This window comes from Lemur catta, chromosome 4 (genome assembly GCF_020740605.2).
Source record: "Lemur catta isolate mLemCat1 chromosome 4, mLemCat1.pri, whole genome shotgun sequence".
In the NCBI taxonomy this organism is placed as follows: domain Eukaryota; kingdom Metazoa; phylum Chordata; class Mammalia; order Primates; family Lemuridae; genus Lemur; species Lemur catta.
The window spans coordinates 26,905,980-26,930,639 of NC_059131.1; the positions used below are offsets into that span (position 1 = coordinate 26,905,980).

General features: G+C 46.6%; 2 protein-coding genes across 10 annotated transcripts in view; one reads left to right on the forward strand and one right to left on the reverse strand.

Annotated features, from left to right (window-relative positions):
• VIT (vitrin) overlaps positions 1 to 11,766 on the forward strand; it is a 101,957-nt gene extending 90,191 nt beyond the window's left edge. For 8 of the 9 annotated variants that reach the window (XM_045549374.1, XM_045549375.1, XM_045549378.1 and 5 more), the window contains 4 exons: positions 1,044 to 1,147; positions 4,388 to 4,614; positions 7,147 to 7,660; positions 11,154 to 11,766. In XM_045549374.1, coding sequence (XP_045405330.1) covers positions 1,044 to 1,147; positions 4,388 to 4,614; positions 7,147 to 7,660; positions 11,154 to 11,332 — 1,024 coding nt within the window. In that variant the 3' untranslated portion in view covers positions 11,333 to 11,766. The remainder of the gene's footprint in view (positions 1 to 1,043; positions 1,148 to 4,387; positions 4,615 to 7,146; positions 7,661 to 11,153) is intronic. The other variant, XM_045549381.1, reaches the window with a different exon arrangement.
• The window catches only part of FEZ2 (fasciculation and elongation protein zeta 2), a 232,337-nt gene that overhangs the window by 203,632 nt on the left and 4,045 nt on the right, over positions 1 to 24,660 (reverse strand). The window lies entirely within an intron of this gene.

The window sequence follows — 24,660 nt, forward strand, 5'->3', positions numbered from 1 at the left end:
CAAAATATCAAGTTTAGCAAGGGGAGCTTCTGATGATTTTTGAGCAGAGGAACTTTGTGGTCAGAGCTGAGACTGAACATGGGGAAGAGTCCTGTAGCAGATGAGCATACGACTGGCATTGCAGAGACCAACGTAGACAATGTTAGAATCAGCCAGAAGCCTTTAGGGGAGCCTGAACTCTGGGGTTTCTGTAGAAATACAAAGGAGGGACTAAAAGTGAGTGGATGTATGTAGAGGAATTGCCAAGGCCTGAGGGGCGGGGACTGATGGGCTTTATCAGTAAGCAAAGATGGAGTCCGGAGTTAGAGCCTGGATGGCATCCCCACTGCATCCTGAGCACAGGTGCACACACCCACCCTCCGGCACCACTCAGCTGCTCCGCAGAGACTCGTCTCTAGAGAAGGACTCTCATTGTGTTTCTCCACTGAATTCACTCCGACTCCTCCCCAGTTAATCTTTTCCAGTTTTCAGTAAAGTAGATGTTGACCTTCTGGGTGAGATTTGAGTAGTGTCACCCAGTCACAAGAGCCACAAGCTAAGAAAGCTAGAGTGATCTCCTTGGCAACACTATTCACGGTGCAATTCCAGTGACCCAGGGCGCAGCTAACAGCTGAGATTCTCTTCCTGGACAGGAGGGTCTGGGGCAGCCTGGGGACACTGGGCCCGCCATAGAGGGGACCCTTACATTTGCAGAGTCCCACTTGACAGTAGCCCTGTTCATTAGCAATATGGATGTTTTGACGATTTTATCTAGATGAGGAAACTGAATCCCAGAGAAATTAAGTGTCTTCTCAAGATCACACTGCTAGGAAATGGCACAGTAAAAGTAGAACACATGCCCTCAGAGTCCTGAAATCACCTGCTTTTCTTCACACACACTGAGCGGGACCTTTGTCCACAGTGGGACATTCTGCAAACCACTGCATAAGGCTTTTTAGCAGCTTCCATTGTATTTGCATATAAGAGAATCAACCATGATTTCTGTCTTCCTCCAAAGGTAATAAATTTTCAGCTAATTTTTATTTCTTGCTCTGACCCTTCAGAGACAACCCTGCGACCCACTTTAACCTCAGGACTCACACGAATTCACGTGATCTGAAGACAGCCATAGAGAAAATTACCCAGAGAGGAGGGCTTGCTAATGCAGGTATGTGATCCATTCCAAGAATTCTATTTTGCTACCATGGTTCCCTTTCTACCTAGATGCCTCCTAATACTCATGTTGAAGGAGGAAAAAAATAATATTAATTCATCAATACATGATTCACATACCATCTGTATTTTTTCTAAAGTATTATCATGGCTTCAGGGGGCAAGAGTCGCTGAAAAGCAAATCCCACTCGCTTGGCTCCTTAGGGTGGCAGCATTCTTTAGGACAAGCAGAAGGCTGCTGTTGTGACTATTTCCCAATTGGTCTACAAGTTGTCAGCTATTTAACATTAGATTTTGAGACCAATTCTGTTCAGAAAGCCCCTCGGTGCCCCTTAAGAATGCTACTGTTGTAGTGATGACTGTGCAAAGAGAGACGTTCTCTGTTTCAAGCTGAGTCTCCTATGATGTCTGAGCCTTTGGGGAATCACCAGAATCCAACGTCTAGTCCTCAGTGAGGCAGGTACCAAGCTCAAAGACGGTCAAAGAGCCCATGCCAATGCATTAGTTTATAAATAGTAGCCTGGCTTTGGGGACACTGGGAGAGGATGGGTTGACTGCTCACTTCTCAGGTTCCCTGACAATCAACCTCCTACCATGAAACCCCAAAGAAATGGAGATGTGAGCCACAGTTGCTTGGTTTGGAGCACATGCAGTGAATAGAACTGTCTTCAAGGGCTTATCCTCGGGGTTACAATAGAGTAATTATTTTCCTCCCCACCTTAGTGCACATCTCTGTAGTGACCAGAACAACATTAGTATCTGACAAACGCAGAGCCTTTCACCCTTGAAAGACTAAATAAACACCAGCTAAGTCATTGCTTTACATCCCCCCAAATCAGTATTGCCTTCATCACAAACATGATAGAGTTGATTTCTGATTTGCTTTCAACTTAATGCTTACATTATCAAAATTCCAACAGAGAAAAGCTTCAGAAGACACTCTATTTCCTTGATGAGATTAGGGAAGTATCTTAATCCAATCAGCATGCCTTTTTTAGTGGATGGCATGTTCTAACTCTGCCTCTGTATTGTTCAGGGTTTGAATTCAGAGAACAAAATCCATTCAAATGATTCCAGCAGAAAGAGATTTATTTCACGGTACTAAATAGTTTTGAGAATTATTGAAAAGGCTAAAGAAGCAGACTCTAGGCTGAGCTTTCAGAGATGACTTCTAAAGGCTTCTTGAAGAACCAGGGCCTCCAGGGGAGCTGCCACCTCTTCCAAGATCAGGAAATCACTTCCTAAATTTTGCTATGGCAGCCTTTTCAGGAATTTGCTTCAGCCAGGAAGCCACCCTGATCAGGAAGCTTCTGCTACAGCTGCCACCTCCAGAACCATGTCCTACCTGCCCTATTTACACTCACAAAGTGGATGCTGCACACCCTGCCCCCTCAACACCATTGAAGCTAGCCACCAAAGCCAAGCACCCTGCTAACAGTGCCCCAGAGAAGTCAAATACTCTACAGATACTTGTCAGCAGAAACAGAAACAAAAGTACAGCCTCTGCCTCACTTCTATCTTCTAAATCTCATTAAAGTACATCAATTCATGAAACTAAAACAAAGCTGTAAACCTAGCTGCAAGGGAGTCTAAATGTAGTTTTCAGATTTCTAGCCTCTCCTTTCAAGATCCATTGGAAGGTGGATGGAATGTGTGTTGAGCACTAATTCATCATGGCCTCCAAATTTAAGGTTAGGTAGGGTCAAGGTGATCTTATGACTCCCTGTGCTCTGCCTACCAGGTGCCTAATATTAGGCCAGAGAGACTGCTGGTTACTTTGGGTGTTGAGGGAAATTATTCTTTGGCTATGAAAGCAGTTCTTAGCAGCCGAGGTTTTCCCTTAGCAATTGGGTTCTATGCAGCCAGTTCACATGGGTTCTCCAAGATATTTCTCCAGCAATTGTATTTATAACCATCTGATGCTTCCATTTGACGGGTAAGATTATACCAACCAGTGGAGACAGGATGCTGGGCAAAACCAGAAATGCACTAAATGCAATAATATTAGTTCTAAAGTCTAAAAAAGGTGGCTCTCAACTTTTATTGAGATTGAGGACTCCTTTGAGAATCTCATGAAAGCTGTGGCCCTTCTATCCAGGCAGATACTTATATACACAAAATACTGGGTATTATTTCAGGGGTGTGTGGCTGTATCCCCCAGAGCCCCAGGGTTCACAGAGCTCAGGTTAAGAGTCCTGCCTTACGGTGAGAAGCCTTACTGGCTCTAGGGTGACCAGTCATCCCAGTTTGTCCAGGAGAACCTGGGCTCTCAGTGATAAGACTGAGAAAGTCCTGGCAAACTGGGACAGTTGGTCATCCCAGTTGACTCTGAAAATTTCCTGCAGCCCTTCACAGTGTGAAGTATGCACTTGGGAAAGGCATGTCAGGAGGCTTCGTAGCAGCTCATGACTATTGCACTCGGCTGAAGCAGATTGCTGCCGTGGAAATCTAGGCCCAGAGACCTAGAGTGACCTCCTCCAGGCCACACAGCCCATAGGTGGCCCAGCCAGAGCTAGAACACAGTCTCTCAGTTCCTAGTGGGTGTAGCTTTTCCATGACCAGCCAGACCTGTGCCCCTGGCCTGGTAGCAGAGAGGAGACACTGCTAACCACAGAATACAGCCATCCACATCCAGCAGCTCCTGAGCCCTGGACTCACCCCAGGCTGCAGGGGGCCAAGACAAGGCTGCTGTCACTACAAGTCAACTCCCACCCCACACTCTCTGAAATAACATGGGGCCGGCTTAGGAGCTTAATGTGGGCCCAGCACCCAGACAGAGAAGGGACCCTTTTGTTCCTGTGAAAGTATTTCTCATCTGCTTGCTTGTCCCTAAAACTTTCTTCAAAGCAAAGGACAATTAGAAGTTAAAGGCTTGTGACAGTGGTGCATTCCTGTAATCCCACCAACTCTGGACGCTGAGGTGGAAGGATTGTTTGAGGCCAGGAATTCAAAGCTGTAGTGAGCTATGATCTTGGCACTGCGTTCCAGCCTGGGGCATCTGTTTAAAAGAAGAAGGAGAAGATAAAGGTTTGAAATGAAACTGAAATGGATAGCAGTGATGGTTGTACAACACTGCAAATATAATTAATGCCACTGAATTGTATACCTAAAAGTAGTTAAAGTGGATTAAAGACAAGAAATAAACAAACTGGGGAGGGAATGAGTGTGTTTTTCTGGACCTCTTTGCTGTGATCTGTTCCCATATTTATAATCGGCACGATCACTCCACTTCCAGGCCGGGCCATCTCCTTTGTGACCAAGAACTTCTTTTCCAAAGCCAACGGAAACAGAGGCGGCTCTCCCAATGTGGCCGTGGTGCTGGTGGACGGCTGGCCCACAGACAAAGTGGAGGAAGCTTCGAGACTTGCAAGAGAGTCAGGAATCAACATTTTCTTCATCACCATTGAAGGTGCTGTTGAAAATGAGAAGCAGTACGTGCTGGAGCCCAACTTTGTGAACAAGGTATGTATTGTAAGTGCCCGAGACCCACCCAACGTGCCGGTTCCCTGCACTCTGACAAGTTGTAACGCCATCGGGGTTGTTTTCTCATTCCTGCAAATGTGTGCGAAGCTCGCTTCTAGGCAGCTGGGCCTCCAAGGAGGGAATCATAAGTCTAGAACCTGGAATTACCCTCTCAAAGCAAAACCCCACACCCACCTGAGCCTAGCAGTGTGGGAGGAGAGGGGAGGCACAGTGTCCCCCAGGTCTCACATAGAGGGGCTCCCTTGCTCCCGCCACTGCCCCAGGGGCCTCACCCAGGCAGCCCAGCGAGCCTTCACACGTGCACACGAGCACGCACACGAGCGTACATGCGCCATCTCACAAGCGCGCGTGCACACACACGCTCTTATACACACACACTGCAAGTTAATCAAGCTGATAAACAAGAGAAAGGAGGTATTGAACCAGATCAGTGAGATCTGTTTTCAGACACTCCTCTGGGCCTCCGTGGAGACACCGGCAGGAGATGGGGCCCCGCAGATGGGATCTAGGCTCCCGCCCCTGCTCCACCGAAGCTGCTTGGCTTTGTGTGTTTTACACCGTGGGACTCCACGTGAGCCTTCTCCCAGAGAGAAGCCTCCAGCTTTGAAAAGGCCAGCCAGCCAGCCTTGGGGTGGGGGGGTTGTCCCTGAGGCCCTTCCAGCTTTAACATTGTACAGGGCCAACAGCGCTCAACCTCCTGCCCCATCCCAAGCTGCTGACCACTTTCTGCTCCTTGAAAGTCGCTTCTCCTGGACGTCCAGGATGCTGCATGGCTCTTATTTCATTTTCTCTCTGCTTTTGTCCTTCGTGTAGACATCCCCGGGTCTCAGCCACTGGCACCCTCCTCTTCCCACGGGGCTGCTCCCTCCAGAATCCCTCCAGGGCCACAGTTTCAGCCTTGTCTCTCGAGCTCTCCGGCCATCTGTTTCCAGCCAACTGACTTTTCTCCACCTGATGTCCTGTCAGAACCTTAAATCCTGCCTGTAACAGGCCAAGTTCATAGTCTTCCTCACCCAAACTCCTTCTTCCTGTGGACTTGACATCGGTGGCCCCACACCCATCCCAGAGGGCAGGGTCATCGCAGAAGCCCTCGCCAGTGCCCCCGTCACTTCTCTCTCGTCTCTCTGCTCTTCCCCATGCTGATGCCGCCTGCCTGGCCCGAGCCAGTGCTCCGTGTCAGGCGTGGCTCCCTCCTGGCTCTCCCAGTTTAGCGTAGATTTCACAGTGAAGCCCACATCATGTTTATGATGAGTTCCTCTAGTCCCTCGGGGTCCTCGCTCCAAACCTGTCATGGTTCCCCATTGCTCTTGAGGCTTTCTGGAGGGTGGTCCCAACCCACCTTCCTGGCCCAGCTACTGTGACCCCCACGGGCCCTGTGCACCAGTCACCTGGTCCTCTGTCCATGGCCGGCACCGCTGCTCTCTGCTGGCCTGACTTTACTGCCAGGTGGGAATCCCGCCTCTCCATCTGTCGGCCAGAATTCAGCTCAGTCTCTGCCCTCATCTCACATGCCGCCTAGTCCACGGAAAGTTGTGTGAACCCCAGTTAGGTTTATACAAATTAATAAAAAAAATATTTCCTAGGAAAGTTCTAAGCCACCTCTTTTTTTAAGATTTTTTTTTTTTTTAATTATAGAAGTTCATGTGTAGTCGTCGGGCCTGACTCCCTGGACCCAGAGGCAGGGGTGAGGAAGAGACATTGCACCTTAGGAACAGCAGCCTGGTCCCAGGAGCACACGAGCCAGGTTGCTCAGTGTTTATTTGTAGCTGCCTTCATCTTTTTTCTGGAACAAGCTTAGGCACAAGTAAATAAATATTCATTGGCCTGGAGGCAGGGTCGTCTGGAGGGCAGAGCTTGGGTTTTGAAGGTGGACAGATTTGTGTTCCAGTCTCAGGGACTCAGGGAAGTCCCTTCAGAGCCAGCCTTCAGTTTATGTTCCTTCCTGACAGGGGTTATAATTCCACCTTGTAGGGTTTGGGTGGAGATTTAATGAGAGAATCTTTCCGAGAGCATCTAAGGGGACCCCTGACACATTATGGTCATTCGGCATTACGGGACCCTTTCCCACGGGGCACAGGACTGCTCCGGAAAACGTTTCTTCAGTCATTCTTTGTGTGTGTCGTCTGTCTTCCCAGTCAGAACAATCACTCTCTCTAATCCTCTCACGCGTTGGTGCCCACCCGCACCAGTCCCGTGGCTGGCTGCCGGTACAAGTGAATTGAGGGGCTTGGAGAGGCAGAAGCGTGAAGCTGACATCGGTGATTTCCGTCTCCCCATGAATTTGCTTAGTGGCCAGCTTTGTGCTAACGCAGAGACCCAGCTGAGGGAGTAGGAGTGAGTCCAGAGATAAGCTGGGGGTCTTCGCCTCAGTGAGTGTCTGGCGGGGTGAACTGAGATGGAAAAAGCAAGCGTCAGCCTCGGTACCTGCCTCGCCCCCACGATCGGGGGTGACGCTGACACACTGGAGGACTTGGCCCTGACCTGGCTCGGATCCTCCCCTCTGTCTTCCAGGCTGTGTGCAGAACCAACGGCTTCTACTCGTTCCACGTGCAGAGCTGGTTCGGCCTCCACAAGACCTTGCAGCCCCTGGTGAAGCGGGTCTGCGACACAGAACGCCTGGCCTGCAGCAAAACCTGCTTAAACTCGGCCGACATCGGCTTCGTCATCGACGGCTCCAGCAGCGTGGGGACAGGCAACTTCCGCACCGTGCTCCAGTTCGTGGCCAACCTCAGCAAGGAGTTCGAGATCTCCGACACGGACACGCGCGTAGGGGCTGTGCAGTACACCTACGAGCAGCGGCTGGAGTTCGGGTTCGACAAGTACAGCAGCAAGGCCGACGTCCTCAACGCCATCAAGAGGGTGGGGTACTGGAGCGGGGGCACGAGCACAGGGGCTGCCATCAACTACGCCCTGGAACAGCTCTTCCAGAAGTCCAAGCCCAACAAGAGGAAGCTGATGATCCTCATCACCGACGGGAGGTCCTACGACGACGTCCGGATACCAGCCCTGGCTGCCCATCTGAAGGGTAAGCCCGGCGCTGCGGCATCTGTCTGGGGCTTGGTGGGCCAGTGTGGCGGGGAAGGTGCTGTCTTTTTATGTATTAGTTTTGTCTGCAACTTAATAAAATGTTCAAGACCATAGGGAGAGTATCAGGGGTTTAAATACTGCAGGCTCCTTGGAGTAGAAAGAGGGAACAAGGAGACGGCAACAAGGGAGCTTCTAAAGTGTCATGGCAAACCCGAGGATTTTTAATGACAGGAACATTAACCCTTTCCTCTACATTCCTGGCCCCAAGGCATTTCCCACCAGGGTGAGCTACATTAAAAAGGCGATTAGGCTCATTACTTTATCTCTATCAAAGACACCAAATCTCTATCTCTATTGAAGATGCCAAATTGTGTTAGTACCTAGATCACCAAATTGCATTAGTACCTTTTAAAGAAAAATTGTGTTTTTAATGAAACGTACTGTTTTTGTAAGCAACTGTTAACCAGATTTGGGGGGTTTGGGGAAAACTGCAAAGAAATTTTGATTCAAAATATTTAAAGATGTCCAAGTGCAGTGGCTCATGCCTGTAATCCTAGCACTTTGGGAGGCCAAGGTGGGAGGATCATTAGTGGCCAGGAGTTCAAGACCAGCCTCAGCAAGAGTGAGACCCCGTCTCTACTAAAAATAGAAAAATTAGCCAAGCATGGTGGCTTGTGCCTGTAGTCTCAGCTACTTGGGAGGCTGAGGCAGGAGACTCTCTTGAGCCCATGAGTTGGAGGTTGCAGTGAGCTATGATGACACCACTGCACTGTAGGCCAGGTGACAGAGCAAGACCCTGTCTCAAAAAATAGATAGATAGATAGATATAGATATTTGCAGATAAAAATTCCTAAAAGGGCAACAGAAAGTTTAAAATATGAAAAATTGGCAAAATATTTTTGTAAATGTAAACATTTTGTACATGTTAAGAAAATCAGTCACAATTATGCCTTCATTGTAGATCCTATGTATAATCACTGTGCCATAAAATATTAAAAAAATATAAACTAGGAGAAAACCCAAAGTGATAATAAAATAACAGTAATAATAAAAATAAAGCAAGTGGCCAGTGAACACCAAAGGCCTGTAAATAAGTACTAGTGTGCAGTGCTCACTCAGTGCTGTGGTTGTTTTCTTCTTCTGAGCCTACATTTAATGTGGGTTATTTTGCAGGATTTTCTGTATTCTTGAAAGCTGCTTGAAATCCTTCCTAAAACAAGCCTTAATGAGTCAGCAGTGCTGGCTTCTGGAAACCAAAGTAACCAGACACCAGGTTCAGACAGAGTCTTCCCGGTGACTTACCCTCTACGGGTCCCGTGGGGCACCCTCCTAGTGGCAGGGTGACTGATGGCCTGCGTGCCAGTGATCACAGGGACCCAGGGCTCATAGCAGCAGAGTGAAGATGGCCTGAGACTCAGAAGAAACTTGTCCCAAAGTGAGTGGGCAGAGCCAGGGGGCCCATTCTCGACTGCAAGCCCGGGGCTCCCCTGCTTTCTCTGGGCATCCATCCCCAGCCATGTTCAGCCCCAGCTTCCCGTGTTTTTGTAGATGTGCCTCCTTCAGGCCTCACCCAGAGAGTATCCTGGGCCTACTCATCAGGAAAAGTGAAGACTGGGGGGAGCGTCCCTTGAGCTCTCAGGGTATCGTGTTCTGAGCAGCCTTAATCAATCAGGACCAATAGATGCAAATGACATGCAGGCAGATTCCTACTCAGGCCAACACCAAATCTGTCCGCAGTGTAATGAGCATCGTGTCCCTGGGAGCCTCCCAGTCAAGGCTGGGTGACCCTCTGTCAGAACTGCCAGGTGACGGTTCCCTACAACAAGGCTGAACTCGAGATCTGAAAAGCTAAATCTCTAGCACTGTTTGTGCAGTTTTTATTAGGGGGAAGCCTTTCCATCTTTCAGCAGAAAGGAGGGTACAGTCAGTCTAAGCCCAGTTCTGCAGCAAAGCTGCTTTCACTGCCACAGGCAGCATCTTAAAGCCCAAAGCTGGCTACTCCCGATCTAGATAACATTCAGAGAAAAGAAACTAGACAGGTGAGAAAAGAAACTAGACAGGTGAGAAAAGGGACTGGCAGCTTAAATGCAGCTTAACGGACCACAGCTGAAAAGCAACTTAGACCGCAGCCACCGAGGCACACAACTGCTCTCCAGTCAGCAGGATATTAGGGTTCCCAGAGGACGCCGGAGACAGTGAGACGGGCCACTGTGGGGTGCAGGGGGCAGGTGCCTGGGCAGGACAGCCATACCCAGCTCTGCCCTCTGCTTCATGGCTGTTTTCCTCACCACACTCAGCCAGCCCGAAGGCGGTGTGGGAACAGGCTTTTGTAGGGTAAGGTCAAGCACCTGCTGACCAGCTGCCCCCACCCCAAATCAAGAACCAGCCTTCCAGGCGGGCTCCAAATATTCCCACTAGGAATGGCTGCCAAGTCTCTGAATCCTGTCCCCTCCTCCATGGGGCATCTTGCTCCCCATTGCAATCCGACACCTTCATTCCCACTCTACTCTTTCCCATTTGTATCTAGACATGCTCGAGTCCTGCTCCTCCTAAAAATAAAACATTCTCTTTAACCTTGTGTTCTGCTCCAGGTACCACCTGCCTTCTCCCCTTCACAGCCAACATTTGGGAGAGGATTAGCTGTCTGTGCTGATGCCACATCTTCACCCCTTTTTCACGCTCAACTCACAGGAGTTCATGCGGCTTCTTTGGCATCTCCTGCCCCTGAAACTGCTCTCACCAGGCTACCAATTGGCTTTGGTTTTGCTTTTTCTAAACCCACTGAAATCTTTCTGTTTTCATCGTACACAACCTCCCTGCAGCATCCGACATTGTTGGGCATCCCTTCCTTATCTTGAACTCTCTCTTGACAGTGATGGAGCAGATGCAGGGTGACCATCTCTGTGGGGCCCTGGGCAAGGGCTCTTGCACTGGGAATGGGGTTGGATTCAATGGCTTACAAAGCCACCCTCAAGCCTAAAGGGATTCAGTTCTACTGCTTTAGTTGACAAGATCTTGAACTAGCTTTTCAGGCAGTTAAGACTTCCTGAGGTTTTGTTTGGCCTCCACATGGGTAAAGCAAACATGTGTCACGTAGTGTGATCTGCGTGGCCCCAGAAGTTTCATTTGTCCCAAAATATCTTCCCCTCTTCTGCTCATGGACATGAAATTCTTACCATGTATTTACTCTATTTTGTTTGTTTTTTTCCCCAAAAGACGATCAACTTCTGAGATAGCAACTATATTAATTGTGTTACTGTTGGCATATTGTGGATGCTCTGAAGTACTGATTGAGTGAATGGATGAACAGTCATATTTAGTCTTAATTCTGAAAACCTAGAGTCCTGTAGGGTTTTTTGTTTTTGTTTTGTTTGGGGGCCACATTTCTGCTTTTGGATTTGGTTGTGCCAATGGAGTAGCAAGAAGGCCAGGGCTCACTAGCAGTACCTTTTCTTGAGGACATTTGTTTCATTTAATCTCTGTCCCCACAGGAGTGATCACCTATGCAGTAGGCGTTGCATGGGCTGCCCAGGAGGAGCTAGAAGTCATTGCCACTCACCCCGCCAGGGACCACTCCTTCTTTGCGGATGACTTTGACAACCTCTACCAGTATGTCCCCAGGATCATCAGGAACATTTGTACAGAGTTCAACTCGCAGCCTCGGAACTGAAATCAGAGCAGGCAAAGCACCAGCACATGCTGCTTTACTCACTGACTCTCTGGACAACGCCCCATGCTTTATGGGGCGCACACAGGGCAGCAAGGCTTGGATAGGGCTTGGGGAAACAGAGGCACTGTTATTATTCTTTGCCATCCTGGTTTTTCGTACTTCAAAACTTGGAGTTAGAAAGATGCTCACCAATTTGTAGAATGAGCCAAAATGATACATTATTTTGAGGGTGCTGGGGGTTTTACATTGTGACAATTATTTTCAAAATAAACCTTCAGAACAGAGTGCAACACTTATGACGGGCTTAAATAGAGCTTTCGTGAGATTTTGTTATTTTTATTTCTCATTAGAACTCTGTAGCCCTCAGCAAGTTTCATTTTTGTCATGACAGTGTTGGAGTTGCTTAATTAAATGTTTACAAGGATGACATGCAATATTTCTGGCTGTGTCATGTGTAGTATACACAGGGTTTGAGCTGGGGCCATCCTCTGTTTTTCTCATTTCCCAGAGCACCTGCCGTGGGCTCACTCCTGGCCCAATGTGACAACATACCCTCGGGGGTGCAGAGAAAATGCACAGCGGCATAGCTTGTCCTGATTTCCCCTCCCCCTCCCCCAACTACTGTCTGAATCCATGAATACTTGCAACATATTGCTTTAGGAGCAGTTGGTGCTGGAGGACCAAGTTGATCTTGCTTAAAAGTGGTGCCATAGGCTGCACATTAGAATCCTTTGGGAGACTAAAATGCTCGTTCCCAGGCCCCATCCCAACACCAGTGAACTCTGAGTCTCTAGGATTGGAGCCTAAACACTGGCTTGTTTTAAGAGCTCTCTCGTGATTTTTATATGCTGCCAGGATTGAGAATCGCTGAGCTACCCCTGAGGGGTTAGTGTTTCCTGGGAAAGGGTCTATTTCTGCCTGTTGTCCTGTGTCCATCCTGTTTAGCATTTGTCCTGGATTTGTTATTTGTTAACTAGATAGTAGTACTGATAGTTGCATAAGCTGGGATAAGGTTGGTTGAACTTCACTTTTTACTTCCAGCTTCTCCAAGGACTCATCTATCCAGATGTGCAATACATGTGCGACAGGTAAACATTCAAAAGAATCATAGAGATGACGTAATTGATAGGTTATGTTTTATAAAAATGTGTGTTGAAGAATACTACTGTGTATGGAGGCAAAACGATAGTAATTGTGTCAATATTTGGGATACAATATTTATCTAAAAAATTAGAATCGAGAATATCATCCAATTAGCAGAATTTGTATGGAGCTCACTGAATCTCTTAGTACCTCAAGAGAGAGTATATTGTCAATTAAAAATATTGTGGTCTACAGAGAAGAATCAATTAAAGGTGTCAGCAATTTCAAATTTATTAGCCATAATTTACAACACAATTGTAAGCAGTTTTGTCCAAAAACTTCAAAATATGAAAACTATTTTTAAAAAGAAAATTCTTTAGAAAGATACCAGTGGCACTCTGTTAGTGGCAGACTCAGCTAAGAAACTAATTTAAAAACTTAAATAAGGACTAGGGACAATTATTCTCCCTATGTTTTTGAATGTGAAGATAATCCCCATAAAGGAATTTTTCAATACTGCTTTAATGTATAAGTTATTTTGATTTTCTTTAAATTTATTTTGGAAAATGATTTTCAAATATAATTATTTTATAAGGGCTTTAATATAAAAACCAATTTGTCATCAATAAGTAATTATTTCCAAAATTTTTATTATTTCGGTGTCCTCTTTCATTTACAAAACTGTCCCCAGTTTGGAAAATAAATTATATGGCCATCCTAGTTATAGGTATTATACTTTTGAAGATAAATGAAACCTCTTCCCGGGCGCGGTGGCTCACGCCTATAATCCTACCACTCTGGGAGGCCGAGGCGGGCGGATCGTTTGAGCTTAGGAGTTCAAGACCAGCCTGAGCAAGAGCGAGACCCCATCTCTACTAAAAAAATAGAAAGAAATTAGCCAAAACAACTAAAATATATAGAAAATATTAGGTGTACGTGGTGGCGCATGCCTGTAGTCCCAGCTACTCGGGAGGCTGAGGCAGGAGGATTGGTTAAGCCCAGGAGTTTGAGGTTGCTGTGAGCTAGGCTGACACCATGGCACTCACTCTAGCCTGGACAACAAAGCAAGACTCTGTCTCAAAAAAAAACCAAACAAACAAACAAAATGAAACCTCTTCCAATGGGCCCATTGTCTATGTGGTGTCAATAAGGATTTGAGTGTGTATGTACTGTGTGGAGGAAGGGATCACAGGCGTGAGGTGGTTGAGATGCCCAAAGGCTACAGTGTCATCAGAATTGTCCATGTGGATGTTCAAGTCACCGAAGATAGTGACAGGAGTTGGGATGGAGGGAGAAATAGTGAGCCAGGCTCTGGTATCTTCCTCAAATGAGAAGGGATGGCTGGGAGGTTGGGAGAAGACAGCAGTGACAGGATGAGGGGCTGTATTCAGAGGAGAGATCTTCAAGGGAGCTTTGAGGGAGGGAGGAGGGGTGTGACTTGGGAGGGGCAATGGGGCAAAGAGCAGACCTAGTCCCATGCCAGAGATACACGGGGTGAAACAGAACAAACAGCCTCCACTTGGAAGGTTGAAAGAGAAAACCTGGTTTCAGGTAAGTGGTGCAGGACGGTAAGGGGCTGAGGCTTCTGGGAGTTGCTAACAAGAGAGTGGAGCTGAGTCCTAGTGGGAAGGCTGGGTGGAGAGTGGGGTGGGGTCAAAACAGGGTTTGCACAGAGCAGTTTGGAGATAACGCATTGTTCTGGGGATGTTGGACAATGTGGGGGGCTTGGATATAACTGCCACCTGGTGCAACTAAACCATGCCCAACACTGCTGAGGCAGGACTAAAATATTAACCCTGGAAACAAAACCTTAGAGGCAATCCTGTCAATCCCTCAAGCTGCAAAAGAGGAAACCCAGGCCAGAAGAAGGTTGTGCAGATATGGAGGGACAGAACTAGAATTTGGATCTGTCTGCCAATCTGGTGGGTCATGTGACCACCTTTTTTGGGGGTCAGAGCTCCCCATCTCATGCCCAGCCCCAACCCCACCCAGTTCTGCACATTTCTGGGCTCTGGTCCAGCCTTTGCAGAGAGCTTTCTGGGTCCTGCAGTCTCTAGAACCAATCTCCTAAGGCAACTCTATCTTTCATGGACTCAAAACAAACAAACAAACAAAAAAACTCTTCCATGCCCTTTTTCCTCAAAGTCAAACAATGCAAGCCAACATGGAACATCAGTACAGCTTCCCTGGGTGCATATGATGTCTAACCTCCACTTGACTTAATTTTCCCAATTCTCAAGAGTTAAGGCCCTTTAGCAGAAACTTCTTTGCTTAGGCTTAAAGTTTTGCAGCAAGGCTCTGCTAAAAATTTCTAGCCAAACTGATAGGATTCAGATATTTCATATTAATCTGGGCTCTTTAAACCTTTTTGAACATGGCAGAATCTCCTGTCTTAGTCCATTTTGTGCTGCTATAAAAGAATACGTGAGACTGGGTAATTTATAAAGAAAAAAGGTTTGTTTGGCTCAGAATTCTGATTCCAGAAAAGTTCAAGATTGGGCATTAGGCGAGGGTCTCAGGCTGTTTCCACTCAAAGCAAAGGGGAGCTGGCATGTGCAGAGATCACATGATGAGAGAGGAAGCAAGAGAGAATGAGAAAGGAAGGAGGTGAAAGACAGGAAGTACCAGGCTCTTTTTAACAACCAGCTCTCTCAGGAACTACTAGAGCAAGAACTCATTCACCACCCGACCACCCCCAGGGAGGGCATTAATCTATTCATGAGGGATCCACCTGCCTGACCCAAACACCTCCCATTGGGCCCCACCTCCAACAATAGGGATCAAATTTCAACAAGAGATTTGGAGGGGACACATATCTAAACTATAGCACCTCCACAGAGTAAGTTTCCCAGCAGCAGTCTCAGGGGGCCAGCATGAGTTTATAGAAAAGATAAAGCTTCCGTGTCCAAGGATTTTCCAGCCTAAGAAAAGGAGTTTCCAAATAATAATGTTTTCTAGTTAAAATTCTATGAGAAGCTCTCCCCTTAGATTACTAATATATAAATATAGTAAGTAGGAAATATGCTTGAAAGCACGAATTCAATTACTTTGGAAAGAGACATTTATTCAAGTAATGCCTTTGAGGAATTCACAGTCCATTGAGAAACCACACACAAATGAATAATTAAAATTGTATAATTACTATCATGGGATTATACACAAAGTACATGACTGGTGATTTCAAACAACCTCATCAGAAATAAAGTCATAATAATGCCTAATAGTCAATCGTCATCATATGCTGAGCACTGTTCTAAAGGCTTCACGTGTATTAACTCACGTATCCCTATGATTTGCTGTGAGTGATTGTCTTAGTCCATTTTATGCTGCTATGACAGAATACCTGAGCTTGGAATGGCAAGAGAGAGCAGAGAGAGAAAGGAGGCGGAACTCATCCTTTTATGAGGAATCTACTCCCACCATAACAAACCCACTCCTGAGATAACTCCATTAACCCAGCAATTAGGGCAGAGCCCTCATGACCTCATCACCTCTCAGAGGTCCCAGCTCTCCACTGTTGCATTGGGGATTAAGTTTCCAGCACATGAACTTTGCGGGACACATTCAAACCTTAGCAGAGATACTATTCTTATTCCCATTTTACAGATCATGCAACTAAGGCATGGAGATATCAGGTAACTTGCCCATGGTCACAGAGCTGGTATGAGGCACATTTGAAAATTAAGCCCAGGCAATGTGACTCCAGGCTCTACATACTTAATCACTTGGCTTCTTATAATGGTGGCACACGAAACCACCACAGTGACTGTACAGAGGATAGTGAGCTTGATAATTTAAAATATATATATAATTCCACAGAGTGTACTCTCTGGGTCTATTAAATATACAGTGTGAACAGAGTCTGTTAAATGTCCAACCCAAACTCCACTTCCCCCATCACACCTCCTGATTCTCTGGACAGCCACCCTGTCCTCACTTAAAGTGGGTGGTTTTAATCTACAGTCCACAGTCCCATGGATTACTGGACACACTGCGCTCCCCTATCATCCTGATAAACTCCTACTTAACCATTCAAGTCACAGTCCAAATGCCACCTCCTCTTTGGAGCCATCCCTGAAATTCTCAGATAGACTTAGGTTTTCTGGATACAGAATCCTGACCCACCCACTCTCCAGAGACCTCCTTGGTCCCCTCTCATTAGGGGACACAACGTACACACATCATGAAAGACATGGAACCCAGAGAATGACAACTTTGAATTTAAGTCACCAGATAGTGCAAGCCCATAATACAATGGCACTGGTAGAATGAGAGGCAGATATTTCAGGAAGAAAGAAACAGAATATGATGACAAGAGAAGGAGGGGCTCTAATTCCATCCAGAATACACCACCCTTTGCAATGCCCCCTACGTTCCTTACTGTGTGTTACCATCACTGGTTTTCTAGGCCCAGAATCTTCCTTGGGTATCTACCCACAGGGTAACTCCATCCCTCACCTTCTGCCCTCATTTCTTCTGCAGAAATGAAAAATGAAAGCCCCTCTTTCTGTTTACCTTCCTGCGTTGCATTCAACAAACATGGTTTATGAACCTACTATGTGCCAGGCACTGGGGGGACTGGAGTACAAAGGGGAAAATGACTCGGTTCCTGCCCAAGGAGCCAATAGACTAGTGTGGGAGAGACAGGAATAAACAGGTAACATCTGACCAATGTGGTAGGTGACAAGCATGCTTGGGAAGGCTTCCTGGGGTGCGTTTTCTGGGAGGAGTCCATTTCAGCCAGGCGAAGAAAAGTGGAAAGGCATCCCAGCAGAGGGAAGGATAGCAGCAAAAGCGAGAAGGTATGAGCAATGCAGGGCACAGAGAGATTGGAACTGGAGACAAGCGTGTCAGGAAATGAAGCTGAGGAGAGAGGCAGGGGCCAGGCCACGGAAGGCTACGTGGGTTAAGGTTCTCTCAGTTGCAAGTAATAGAAACCTAATTTGTAGTAGCTCAAGCAAAGGGGGAATTTTTGGAAGGAAACTGGAGTAACTCGTGAACCCCAAGGCCAGGGAGATAGCAGAGCCTCAGAAATGGGTCAAGGGACAGGAACAGGACAGGAGAACCAGGTAATCCTCTCATTCTACCCTCCTCCAGAATGAGCTTCCTGTGGCAATTGACGAACAACTCTGGAGAGAAGGAACGGAGTGGAACTTCCCTCTCCTCGGGGGTTGACCTCCCGCAGCCCCTCAGCAGGGCCACCCAGCAGTCCAGGCTGACGTGGCTGGGCGCGGATGAGCACGCACATCGTTCTGTCTCATCGCCTAACAACTTTTTGAAGTTCCTTGAAAGTTGCTTTGAGCACCAATGAACGTGTGTCTTCAAGTTCTCGAGTTTGGCAAACCAAATGCAGGCTGAGTGATAGTCTCCCAGCTCTGCCGTCGTCCTTTGTTTTGCTTAGAAGCTTGACCCGGGAAAGCAAGTGACTACCTCTCTAAAACTCCCACTCACTTCCCTTGGCCTCAGCGACTACAGGATGATACTTTTTGTGCACCATTGACTGTTGAAAGGCTGCTCAGACTGTCAGCGAGGCAGACGTGATGCTTCTGGGATCCACTGTTCCTAGTATAAAGGCCTCACTGGAGAGAAATGTCCTATCTAAATAACCATCCGCGTGGAAAACAAGTAAGGTGGAAAGACCACAATTTCAAGAAAGTCTTTGCTTTTTTTTTTTTTTTTTTTAAGTGTCCTTTAATTGAAAAATACTGAGCTGAACCTTATCCCTGCCATCCCTCTTATACAAACAGGGCCTCTAGGCTATAAGCTGCCCAAGTAAGCAAATACTGCACTCGGCTTGGCAGCTGAGACTCTGCTATAAAAAATACAATTCCTGCTGAATAGCTCCTTTCTGCGACTGCCCCAGCCTCACACTTGGTTGAGGTGAGCAGGGTGTGTTCAGGTTAATGGCAAACTGGCATCTGGGTTCTCAACAAAGAGCCTTTACATGACTGCCCAGGGCACAGAAACCGGGAGGGTCCGGGAGCCATAGAAATGGTGCAAACACCAAAACAAGACCCAAGATCCATTTAATTGTTGTTGGCCTGACATCCCAAGGCATCTGTAAACCTGTATCCCATGATCGTGATATTGATATTTTTTCAATTACCTTAATAACTCTGCAAGTTCTCCTTGAAATCATAGTGAAAGGGAGTTTCTTTCCAACCTCAACAGGAGAGTTGTACCGCATTTTAAAGCCAGAGAGGGAACAGGGACAAGTCGCAAGGTTGCAAAACCACTGTGGTAATGACTGTCTAAAATATGCACCAAGCAAAATAAATGAGCAGACGGAGTTTTCGAAAGGGCAGAGTGTCAGTGTAATTTATTTTCTCCTAAGAAAACACCCTTGTGAACCGGGAGACAACTGCAGTGTGGAAACTGCAGGGGAGCTTTCCAGCTCTGTGACCTAAATGCAAGGCCCAGAACACCCACATGCTCTTGTTTCTACCTTCAGAGAGGGGCATTCTCCTGAAGTGGAAAGTCAGCCTTTCATCCCGGAGATGTTCTAATCCTGGACAGCCAGCAAAGATCAAAGATCTCTGAAGGCAAAACAGCGGTGGCGCCGTAGCAGCCTCGGTGAGGAATTGCCCACGTGGGCAGCAGCCAAGACTGTCCTGGCAGGACCCGCAGGCTTGTTTGGGAGCAGATCTGGGGCAGCCCTCAGAGAACCCCAAAATACTTGACCCTGTGGTCTGCCAGTGAGGACAAGCCACTACCATTGAGTAGTTATTATCTTTACGACTTGGTTTGCACTGACAGGCTGAAGAGCCCTGGGGAAATGCTGGTGACAATGGTAAAACGAATCATCGGCATCAGTTATGAAGTCCCAGTGTGCCACGTAGTGAACTAGCAGCTTCATACTATCACTGAATACACACAAAATTCACGTTGTTGAATAAATGTGTATCTTGAAACCATTCTTCTTCCATACTTCATTTGGGAAAGATTGGTCTTGAATGACAATCAACCCTAACTGGGCATCGGCCATGTGCCAAACATATTTTCATAATTCATTACATCCTCAATCAGCATTCCCTGTTTTCCAATGAAGACAGTGAGACACAGAGAGGTTAAGGAGTTGCCCAAGGTCACACAGCAGGTAGGAAGGAAAGTTGGATTCAGGAGTCCAGATTCAGTGCTGTCTTCATGAGTGCACATCCACTTTGCCTTCTCTGCCTTTTCCTCCCTCTTCTCACCTGTGAGTCACCAGCCACTTTGCCCTCAGCCCTGTGTCCCTCTTCTCCCTCACCCCTGCTACCATCTTTTCAGTCTCACAGCAGAGAATCATCTTTTCAGCTGTACATATTTTGTGCCTATATTTTTGCTCTACTTTCCACCCTGCAACATAGAATCCCAGATCTTGGAAGGCTGGAAAGTTACTTAGAAGTTGCCATTTGCCTTTTGCCTTCTGTGTCCTTTGTCATGCTTCCCTGATCAGGACATAAGGGTTGTTTGCCAGCCCAGACGACGTCAGTCCATTTGCTGACAGGCTCTTAAGATGGTTTCACACAGAACGAGGGGCAGAGACCGTGCATGCTCTGGACAGCTGCAGGGTGAAGGGAAAGGCAGGAGTCCTACTGTGGGAACCCTTCTTTTCATTTTAAAGAAAAAATATTTGATTAACGATTTGCTTTGAATTTTGAGGGGCTCTGAACATCCACAAAACTAAGCAGTTTAGAAACAAGTTGATTCGAAAAATTTTTCTTGACACAACTCTAATTGTATCTTAGGATAATTTCCTTGGGTGCAAGCCAGTTCAGGACCGTGAGGCACCCTCCAATCCAGGCTCCAGGGTAAAAACCCTTCCCATACCTGGTTCCTTCCACAGAGCACAGCAGAGTGGCGGCTACAGGGAAACAGCTCTGCCCTGATGCCCTGGCAAACTTGCACCACGTGGCCACGTGGACAAGGCTCAACTGCAGTCTGACTCAAGTCTTGTTGGAATGCCCTGAGATCATCCCCGGAACACGGCAAGGTAGGCAGTTTGTGAGGAGCTGTCACAAGGCCACTTTTGTCCACATTTTTCTCTTGTGGGAGGCTTCCCCAAAGCACTTTCTGTTCAGCCTCCCTGGTTTCAGTGAAGCCTGGGACTCCACACCTCACTCCTCCATAGGACACAGCTGCAGGCTACAAAATGAATTTACCGCCCTCTAGAATTGGTCCCCCACCACGCGTGATGCCACTCACCTGGCTCCTTTTCATTTGGTGGTGTCCTGTGGGACAAGGGAGTTAACACCACGCTGCCCTTGCTTTTCCTGACTACGTAAGTAATAAACAATCTGAATCCATTTGGGTCCAAACCTGCAGGTGAGTGGCAGGCCCATGCAGCCATGGCAGGAATCTCTGTTTTGTAGGGACTGCTCGACCACTTGACAGCAGCTGTTGTTGTTTTTTGTTGTTGTTGTTTTTGTTTTTTTAAGACAGAGTCTCACTCTGTTGCCTGGGCTAGAGTGCTGTGGTGTCATCATAGCTCACAGCAACCTCCAACTCCTGGGCTCAAGCAATCCTCTTGCCTCAGCCTCCTCAGTAGCTGGGACTACAGGTGTGCACCACCACACCCAGCTAATTTTTTCTATTTTTAGTTGCTCAGCTAATTTCTATTTTTATGCTGAGGCTGGTCTGGAACTCCTGACCTCAAGTGATCTTCCCGCCTCGGCCTCCCAGATTGCTAGGATTACAGGCGTGAGCCACTGCATCTGGCCCCAACAGTAGCTGTGTTTTAGGTGCCTAGGAAGCCCTCCAGACCACATTGTCTCCCAGGAGGTTTCTGAACACCCGTATCCTGCACGTTCATAACGATGCCCAGTCCTGCCCCTGCTGCAAATGATCTGCCGGTGACTGGGAAACTGTTTCTTACTAGGAAGCAAAGTGCAGAAAGAAGAATCCTCTCTTCAGATCTCTGTATGTTTGCAATGAAATGGCCTTTACCACACTGGGGGTGCCCTGAAGGCCTTTGGGCCGGGATGGTGTGTAGGTTTTGCCTTGGCAGATCAAGTAGCAATAGTGACTGAAGAATCATAAGTAGAAATATTCTGAATCTTTAAGATTCTCTTAAAAAAAGAGGTGCTAAAATTGATTTTCCTTGTCTGTCGTGGGAGAGTGGCGGGGCAGTGTCAGTTCTCATAGTTGGTATTTACCCGTCTGTAAGGCTTAAGGAGCAAGGCAGCATTTTGAAGAAGCACACATGGGGAATTCAAAGAGAGCTTTCTTAGCTTTTCTTCCTGAATAGGGCATGGACTATAAATTCTCTTAAACGGATCTCTTTATTTGCTGGAAAATATTAGGAATGGAGAAAATTAGTTTTACTTTAGTTTGATTCCTTTTCTAAGGAGTTTTCCAAATAAATCACCTGGAAACATTCAGGTTATGAATGTTTCTAAACCAAGAGATCTTTGTAATGTGTTGCCTTTGGTCACCAGGTCCAGAATTCTCCCCAGCGCAGTTTCTTGCTACGCTGCAGGCTGGGCGCTGTTAACAGCTGCCCTAGGCTTGCAGGCGGTGGGATGAGGGAAAAAGGAATCGAGAAATTGGCTGTTCCAATATTGTTGAAATTGTAACATCAAACCTTGCTGCTAATTCACGTGTAGGTTGAGATGGATTTGCTTCCACTACAGCTTTCAGCTCATCATTACCCACCTTGGTCTCAGCTCGCCCATGTGGCTCATTTTCAAGATTAAAATCACCAGAACTTCTCAAACCATTGACATACTGTGCATTCATTAGCCACATCCTTCCCAAATACTTTGTTGATGTTTTGAGCTGTCTGCACTGTGTTGGTTCCACAACGCAACTCATATTTGAAAATAACCCAAATTATTGACTTCTCCATGGTTTCACAAAAATTGCTCTAAAAAAATTTGAAAGATAATCACAAGCCAAAACATGTGTTTGAAAGACTGAGGATGCATCTTCACAATAAAAACAAAACAAGAAGTGTTAAAGTAAAATGTCAGAGATATCAACTATCAAAATTAGTACTTAAGGAAATCGGACATTTCATACTTAATAACCTAAATTTTTTTTTTTTTTTAAACAGAGAAAATGCAAAATAGGAATGAATGACTAAAGAGAGTTGTGTCAGAGAGCATTTGTTGACTAAAACTTCTTCCTTGCTGTTTTTGACTACAGAGGTAGAAAAGTGAGACACTCATTTCTCAGCATCCCTTACATGTAGAGGAGGCCAATGTTCTGGCCCATGAGATACACAAGGAAGTTTGCTGAAGGCCTCTGAGAAGATTTCCTTTGTCATCTGTATCAGTCAGCTTGGGCTGCCATAACAAGATAACACAGACTGGGGGGTTTAAATAACCAGAATTTATTTCTCACAGTTCTGGAGGTTAGAAGCCCAAGATCAGGGTGCCAGCATGGTTGAGTTCCAGTGAGGTCTTCCTTTCTGGCTTGCAGACAGCTGCCTTCTTGCTGTGTCCTCATATGACAGGGAAAGGGAGAGAGCAAGCTCTCCAGTGTCTCTTCTAAGGGCACTAATTCCAGTATGAAGGTCCCACCTTCATGACTTCATCAAAACCCAATTACCTCCTGTGATATTGTGATGTAATAAGAAACATATATTTGTGCCAGTTGCTGGCACAGAGCATCTAAAACCCTTGGAATTTCCTGACCAACAGGGGTGAGAGGGACACCTTTTGTTATTCATAGTAAGTGCCTTTCAACTATATCTGCATTTATGCTAATGAGGTGACTCTTGGAGGATGGGGGCTCATTGCCAGGAGAACCAGCTGCATGATTAGAGGGTTGAAACTTTCCCTCTGGGAAGGGAAGAGGAGCTGGAGATTGAGTACTATCACCAATGGTTAATGGTTTAATCAATCATGCTCAATGGAACTTCCTAAAAACCCTAAATGAAATGGCTCAGAGAGTATCTGAGTTGAACACATCAAGGTATGGAGAAGGTGGAGCACCCAGAGAGGGCATGGAAGCACCATATACCCCACCCTTTCTTTCCCCACCCCATACTTTCCCCTATGCATCCCTTCCACGAGGCTATTCCTGAGTTGCATCATCCCTTATAATAAACTGGTAACTGTAAGTAAAGTGCCTTCCTGAGGGAGCCATTCTAGCAAATTATCAGACCTGATGAGAGGGTCATGGGAATCCTTGATTTGGTTGGGCAGTAGCAACATGGGACTTGAGAGTAGCATATGAAGTAGGGGCAATCTCGTGGAACTGAGCCCTTTAACTTCTGAGATCTGACGTAAGCTCTAAGTAGACTGGCCAGGCACGGTGGCTCACGCCTGTAATCCTAGCACTCTGGGAGGCTGAGATGGGAGGATCTCTTGAGATCAGGAGTTTGAAACCAGCCTGAGCAGAAGTGAGACCCCATCTCTACTAAAAACAGAAAAAGGTGTTGCGCACCTGTAGTGCCAGCTACTCAGGAGGCAGAGGCAGGAAGATTACATGAGCCCAGGAGTTTGAGGTTGCTGTGAGGCCAAGATACTCTAGTCCAGGTGACTAAGTGAGACTCTGTTCCCCCGCCCCCAAAAAAATGCCTCTAAGTAGACAATGTCAGAATTGAACTATAGGACACCAAATTGTTGTCCTCATACAGTTGGAGAATTGCTTGGTATAGGGAAAAAAACACACATTTGGTGTCAGAAATGTGTGAGTAGAGAAATGGTTTTTTAATTTTCCTCCCAAAGGCCCCAGCTCCAGACACCATCACACCGGAGATTAGGGCTTCAACATATAAATTAAGGGAGGACACAATTCAGTCCATAGCACTGTCAAAAGGTGCAAAGTACTAATTAGCCTGCCCTTCCTGTTTTTACCTTCTTGGCCTTGAATTGGGATAACATAACTGTTATGTCATTAGGAGAGCCATATTGAGGCCATATAAGAGACAGAAAACTAAAGATGACAGCAAAGAAATACAGAAAGAACTTGGGTCCTTCTTGACATTTTTGAACAGCAGATGCAATGCAACAACTGCCTTCCTCTGAACTTCTTGTCACAGAAAACCCCAACTGGTTTAAAAGGCCACTATTTGTTGGGTTTTTTCACATTGAGGCTAATTCCATTCCTTGCTGATATAGAAGGTAAATGTCAAGGCTGCACTTTGTTCATCTGCACGTGGAAGACAAAATAGTCCAATAATAATGACCACACTGAGAATAGGATAGGCAGTGTGGCTAACATCTATGACCCATTCCAGATTATTCTTTGCCTATCATTTTACATGTTTGTACCTAGGAAGTGTTTTTAAATTGGTGGGAAACTATCCATTGATTATA